We start from the raw sequence: 7,381 nt of genomic DNA, 5'->3' as shown, positions 1-7,381 counted from the left end.
AATGTTATGGGCCGATGGGCTTTTCGTACTCTGCCAAAAGAACACGGTAATAAACTTTTTTACAGTTTCTTTTCTCTCTTCACCTTAGTTTAGTTACCCTTTAACATTTATTTGTACTGTACCAAGGCCATAACATCATCCAAGTGGATGCCACACACTGGTGGTGGTTTGAGGAAAGATCCCCATATGATTATAAAGTGCTTTGGGTGTATGGCAATACACAATGAAAGCGCTATATAAAATGCCTCATTCATTCATAACATGGAACAACATGTTTTTTCAGGTCTGTTTTATCCAGCTGGTTATCAAAACACTCCCTGCCAAAGTAATGCAAGCTCACCAGCTGTGCACTTGCAGAGTCCTTTTTTGTACTTTGGACGCAAATACCACAACATATATGTGAGATATTATGCTAAACATGGTACATGTAAAGTAAACTAATGTACAGTATTACAGTTCAGTTTATGCTTCAGTTCATTATTCAAATCTTTACTGTAGGTCAATAATAATGGATATTTGACGTTTGAACCATTTTATGAAAGACTCCCCAAGGCTTTTCCTGCCAACTCTAATAGAGACATTATAGCTCCATTCTGGGCAAAGTTTGACTGTAGTGTCAGTGGAAGCATCTCCTATCGCATTGCAACCCGGGGCCGTATTCTGGACCGGGCGAGAAAAGATATCAAACAATATTTCCCTCAGTTTGGGTTCTCAGTACAAACGGTCTTCATTGCTACTTGGAACAGGGTGCCTTACGTGAACAGCCCCACAACGGTATGTAGATTTTAAGATTAAGTTAATGTTCTTAAACCTGAGTTTAGCATAAATCTAGGCAGAGATTGAAAATATCATTTATTATCAACTTAGTAAAAGGATTGCATACATTTAGCTTCAATAAGTGATGTTTATAGACCATTTATAGCTGTGCTTTTCCACTGAAACTTATTTTTACTGGACTTTTCCCAGGAATCCTCCTTCCAAGTCGTTCTAGTCATTTTCAGAACTCTTTCTTTTGTCATAATGAACTACGGAAATATCTCCTCAACTGATCAAAGTTTTCAGGTTGGACATCTTGCTACAAAATTTTTATATTCAAAATTTAATTGGACCCTAAATGTCTTTGCTGGAATTAATAAAGAAAAAAAGAAGGTTTCAAAGATAATCATATACATTTCATTCATTATTATTTTTATTTTTTTTATCTTCTCACAGGCTGGCTATGACACAATAAACTCAGCAAATTATTTTTCAGTCCCTGTAACTGATGAAAATAAGCTGTTCAACTCCAGCAATGTCAGTGTGCCGGGACGCTGGGTATTTCGTGTTGATGGTGGACCTGAGGAGGGTAACTACAATGTTTAATATAGAGAATATCCCATTATTTGACAAATAGCCAAATATAACATGAAAGAAAAACACAGGCATTTTAAATCTATAAAATGTCCTCTTTAAAATCTTTGACTAATAATATTATTGAGAATATTAGGAATATTCTACCCATATGGAGGTGTAGAGGATGAGATGAGCCCACAGTCGGATGATGGAAGTTCTCCACTGATTCCTCTGCTGCAGCCATTTGTGTACTTTGACCGTGTGTATGAGAACATATTTGTAAGAAGCTTTGTGTTATTCATGACATTAATATATATTCCACATAATAGATGTTACTTGAAAATACAGACAACTAGTTTTGATCCCACAGGTGAATAATAATGGAGACCTGACCTTTGATGAGTCGTTTTACCAGTGGCATCCCTATTATTTTCCTTCATACCTGAATAGACACATTATCGCTCCACTGTGGACAGACATGGATAATCGGCGGCAAGGAACCATTTCTTACCGACAAGTAACAGACGCTTATCTCTTGAATCGGGCTTCAAGAGACATAAATAAATATTTCCCCAACTTGAAATTTAATGCCTCTTGGGTTTTTATTGCTACATGGGATAAAGTACCATACTTTGGAACCAGAGAGTCAGTAAGTTTCTCTTTCCGTTTACATGCACTTTTGTAGCATAGTATTTTCAGTAAACTGAAATTAATGGAATATCCAGAATAATGCTTGTATTAATGAATAATTCCTGCTCTCATCCAGGAATCGACCTTTCAAGTGGTTTTGGTGTCTGGCAAAAACCTGTCATTTACACTCATGCATTATGACTATATCACTTCCACCCAAAGTGCTGAGGTAAAGCAGTGTGAAAAAAATATTGTGTTACCCCAATTTAATAATGTGAAATGTTTTTGGATTTAATGTGACTTTTTCTTTGTGTTTTTCTTCATTAACAGTCCGGGTTTGACACGATTAACTCTACTAATTTCTTTTCAATTCCTGTTTCTGATGTTGCAAATCTGTCATACACAAGCAATGTCAATGTCATGGGTAGATGGGTATTTCGTGTTGACAATTCATCAGAAAACAATGGTATATCATTTACCTCAATTTGAGATAACTTATTTTAGATATGTAAAGCATTACCAGATTTCAGTAACACTTTAGATTAGGGAGCACATATTCACTATGAAGAGTTTTGCCTCAATAAACTCCTACTAAATGCTTATTATGGCAAGTAAGGTAGTTGTTAAAATAGCTATGTTTAGGTATTGGGCAGGGTGTAGGGTTAAGGGATCTAGAATATAATCATGCAGAAAAAGGCATTAATATGTGCTTTATAACTACTTATAAATAGTATGCTATTAATATGCATGCTAATAAGCAAATAGTTAATAGTGAATACTGTGCCCTAATTAAATTTTTTTCCCTCAAAACATATGCATTTGTTTATTACAACAGAGTTATAAGTCTTTAAGGTAGATATGTATGTAACTTTTACCTCTGTTTTGTTTTGCAGGATTTTGTAGCAAAACTAATCCCCAAGGTATGTTGATTTTACATGGTCAATTTGGTTTCTAGTTAAATATAGTAAAATAATGGATATCTCTGTAGTATATACATACATACAGTAACTAATTAAATTACTTTTTATGGAAAGTAATGTGTTTTATTACTTTTGCGTTACTGGGTTGGACTTGCTTGTTTAATATAAAAAATACTGTTTTCTGCAAATTCAGCAATAATAATAAAAAAAGAAAAGAAAAAAACAAACAAATGTGATGTAAGTGAAAGTCAGCAGCAAAGACATTGGTTAATAAAATGGGATTTTATACATATAGGGTATTTATTCTGAGTATGCATTTGACCTTTTTTATTCATTTTGAGGAATACTAAATCTGGTTTGATTATTTGACATGAGTTATTACAAAAACTGTACATATTACATCAGGAACTAAACATGGCCCCATGGCCAAGTTCTTGTGTAGCAGCCTACATCATTTTGTCTTTTGCATCAGGTTCCCTAGATGATGTTTCTAGTGCTGTGATATGTGGAAGAAACACTGTTACCACAAGCAGCAGGATAGTAGGAGGTCAAAACGTTTCCGCTGGACGCTGGCCATGGCAGGCTAGTATTCTTCTGTTAAGCAGGCACATCTGTGGAGGTTCTCTCATCAACAAAGAGTGGGTGCTGTCTGCTGCCCACTGTGTTCATGGGTAAACTCATTCAACTTACTTGCAGAAAAATACTTCAGCTTTTATAGATGCATTGCTAACACTTTAGTACAGGGAAAAATTCTCACTATTATCTCACCAATTCTTTGAGTAGTTCACATTTTAATTAAGGAATTTATTTAACCATATAAAGCCTACAGTAACACATTGGACATGCACGTTTCTAAAGCCTCCTAATTATCAGCATAATCAAACCCTGAAAAACCTGTTGCACACAATCTGCTAAATGCCCTACTCTCTCCCCTAGAGCAACCTAGGTTTACTTGATTATCCATACTTTTTTATGTTAAAATGTATTAAATATGCATTTCTCAATCTTCCATTATATTTTATTTTATGTTTTAAAACCATAGAGCTATAATCATAACTAAACTAAGCATTTGAATATACTAATTAATAATTGTATATAAATAAATAATTAAAAATACACATATAGTGTTATAAATATCTCACTGATTTAGCATTTTATCCTAATTTCTGACAAGAAATTCTGACCAAATTCACAAAATTACTTTGGGCTTCTGAGGTCTTGTTGTTTTTTCCTTCTTAAATGTGAGCTCCATGCTCTTACTATATGAGCCACAAATGTACGAGCCAGATGCATCAAATAGGATTCAAAACATGAATCATATGTGCAAACTTTTTAAAAAAATATATTTTCTCTGAAGGTTTAGTAAATTGCTCAAATGAATAAATAATAAATAAACAGACAGAATATTATTTAATGCCAGTCTTTGCAGTGGTAAAACTCTTCTTAACTCTTAGTTTCTCTGTATCTGTTTTTTTTTTTTAATTTTTTTTTTTATGTTCTTCAGGTATCCAACTATTGATTTCACTGTGGTTTTGGGGCGCCAAACCCTAGAAGGCATCAACCCCAATGAAGTGATCAGATATGTGAGGTTAATCATCAAACATCCCAATTACAATCTTACGAATGACAATGATATTGCTCTTCTCAAATTGAGGTCACCCGTCACCTTCACTGACTACATCAGACCCGTGTGTCTGGCAGCTGATAGCAGTGTGTTTCACAGCGGCACAGACAGCTGGATCACTGGATGGGGAAACATTAGTGAAGGAGGTGAGAATTCATTCCTGTCACCTCTTACTTATATTAAAATCATGGATAGTCATTGACTATGCAGAGTAAATAACATCTCATGTTTTTCCGACAGTGCCCCTTCCATCCCATAATGTTCTACAGGAAGTGGAGGTTCCTGTAATTGGTAACAGACAGTGCAACTGTCTCTATGGAGTTGGAAATATAACAGACAACATGATCTGCGCTGGTCTACTGGAAGGAGGCAAGGACTCATGCCAGGTACAGAAACCCTCTGTTCAGCCTAAATTTGTGTTTAAAAAGTAAACAATGAATGCTTCGAATGAAGAGTAAATAAAATAAGCTTGATAAAAGTTGTGAGGTTCAATCACAAGATTGAAGAGACAAAAATGAAAATTTTACTGACATCAAAACTTTGAATGGTAGTGTACTTTTTTCTACAGTTATTTTATGTGATGTGTATTTTCAGGGGGATTCAGGAGGTCCGATGGTGAGCAAGCAGAGCTCTGTATGGGTTCAGTCAGGTATCATTAGCTTTGGGGCTGGCTGTGCCCGACCCGAAACTCCCAGAGTGTTCGCCAGAGTATCACGCTATCAGGAATGGATCAGCTCCTTTGTGTGCAGCGATCCTCCAGGTTTTGTGCAGTTTACCTCCACTGGATTTGATCCCGACTACAGTTACAGTTGTCCTGGTCTTCCTCCTCCTCCTTCTCTTTCTTCATCTTCCTCTCATCCACAAAATTTTTTGCTGTTCTGTTTGCTGTTGCTTCTACCGGTACTTGCCTTAATTTTTTATGCAATGCACCGTTTGGGGTCAATAAGATGTTTGAAAGATATTTATACTGCTATTCAGCTAAGATGCAATAATTTGACCAGAGGTGGCAGTAACGACATTCATAGTGACACAAAAGTTTTATATTCCAAATAAATGCCGTTGGAAATATTTAAAGAATCCTGAAAAACATGTATCACAGTTTAATCAAAAATACGAAGCAACACAACTGTTTTAACATTGGTAATAAGAAATGTTTCCTGGATAGTTAATCGACATATTAGAATGATTTGTGAATGATCATGTGACACTAAGTAATGAAGTAATGAAGTAATGAAGTAATGAAGCTAAAAATTCACCTTTGATCCTAGGAATAAAATACATTTGAAAATATATTCTAATAGGACAGCTCATTTAAATTATAATAACATTTCACAATAGTTATAGGAGTGCAGCCTTGGTGAGCATAAAATACTTTTTATTTTTTTATTTTTTTTTTTACTTTTGAACGGTGGTGTATGTACAAAAAGTGGGGTATGTGCTTAGTCAAATAAATTGAGGAAAAGAGTTTTAACCTTACAATAATTAGTTGTTTTCTTCATCTTTCTTACACAATTTTAACTCTCCTTTAACTTTTAAATACCTTTCAATAACAATTCATTTACTGTATTCTGTATTCTGGACCCCATCTAATATATAAATTGAGGAATGATAATTTGTTATTTTCTTCTTAATTCTAATTACCTTATCAACATATGTTAACTATTTTTGTGACTTGTTAAACATAACATGTATCTGTCTCTCACGAATGATGTTTATTTTACTGAATATTGAAAAAAAAAATCACTTTCTATTTTATTTCCTATTCTGTTGATGTTTTATACTGTATGTTTTACACTAGATGTGTATCTTTATGTGAATCAGTTAGATGTGTATCTTTAGAAATCTAATTTCGTTTGGAGGATATTTCAAGTAAGTGTTTATTAAGTGCTGTTTTACTGTTAGACTGATATCTGGGTGGGCTGACTAATAGACTATTGTTGCATTGTGGCAAAAAATTACGTTTTTATCTATTGTGTGTATCCTTTTCACTGGATGTAATTTTTTAATACTTATAATCTATAACCTATAATACACTTTTCAAGAATATGTAAAAACTCTGTCATAATTTTATTCTGGCTGTGGTGGTATAATTCCTATAACACGAGTGTGTTATCCAAGATGTTCTTTCTTTCATACAGAAACTATGTTTTTTGAGGTAAATAATACAGGATTTTTCTCCATATAGTGGACTTCTATGGTGCCCCGAGTTTGAACTTTAAATATGCAGTTAAATGCAGCTTTAAACAATCCCAAATGCGGCTGTATATGATCCCACCCAATGATGATTTTTTTTTTTTTTTGTAATAATAAAACTATATGAGCTACATTAACAAAATATATTATTATTGTATATTAACATAGAATATATAATGATTCAGTTTACATCACCTTCATAAACTGAATAACAATGGAATAAAGCAAAAAAAAAAAAAAAAAAAAGGAACATTCTTTATTCGTTATTATGTAGATTCAAAAAATTGAGTTTTATGTCGAAAAGGTAAATCATCATCTTGTTCCGACCAAAGTGATTTGAACGCACCTAATGTCATAATGGCGACTTCATACATAAATATTTTATGTTTTTGATCATGTTGTACCTTTCAGTGTCTATGCAAATGTAAGTAAATGTAGGGAATGGTGGGAACAGTTGCAACCCTTTTTTGCATTTCCTTCAGTTTCCCAGAGACTGTTTATATTGGAAGGCAAAAAAGTTTAATACAAAAAGTATATTATTTTTATTTTATTTTATTTTATGATTGTTTTTTCAATGAGAAAATATTTATTTATTTACCTATTTACCCATTTTATTAGAGTATAAACTGATGCAAAAAAATCAAGTATTCCTACAAAGGCTGGAATTTTACAGCCAAAACTG

The 7,381-nt window shown here is 33.6% G+C and overlaps 1 protein-coding gene across 1 annotated transcript; it reads left to right on the top strand.

Moving 5' to 3' along the window:
* The first annotated feature begins 3,296 nt into the window (after positions 1-3,296).
* LOC141298324 (tryptase-like) lies at positions 3,297-5,849 on the top strand. Its single transcript, XM_073828826.1, has 4 exons — positions 3,297-3,553; positions 4,387-4,652; positions 4,747-4,892; positions 5,101-5,849. The coding sequence occupies exons 1-4, from the start codon at positions 3,297-3,299 to the stop codon at positions 5,557-5,559; spliced, it is 1,128 nt and encodes a 375-aa protein (XP_073684927.1). The 3' UTR covers positions 5,560-5,849.
* The last annotated feature ends 1,532 nt before the right edge of the window (positions 5,850-7,381 follow it).

Source organism: Garra rufa, chromosome 22 (genome assembly GCF_049309525.1).
Source record: "Garra rufa chromosome 22, GarRuf1.0, whole genome shotgun sequence".
NCBI lineage: Eukaryota > Metazoa > Chordata > Actinopteri > Cypriniformes > Cyprinidae > Garra > Garra rufa.
Note: the sequence above shows the minus strand (reverse complement) of the source record. Positions and strands in the feature narration are given on the sequence as shown.

Bases quoted from the DNA above. Each gene is read 5' to 3' on its own strand.
- LOC141298324 (XM_073828826.1), top strand. From the start codon at position 3,297: ATGGCCCCATGGCCAAGTTCTTGTGTAGCAGCCTACATCATTTTGTCT. The intron at 3,554-4,386 runs GTAAACTCATTC...TATGTTCTTCAG, and splicing joins GCTGCCCACTGTGTTCATGG to GTATCCAACTATTGATTTCA. The intron at 4,893-5,100 runs GTACAGAAACCC...GTGTATTTTCAG, and splicing joins GAGGCAAGGACTCATGCCAG to GGGGATTCAGGAGGTCCGAT.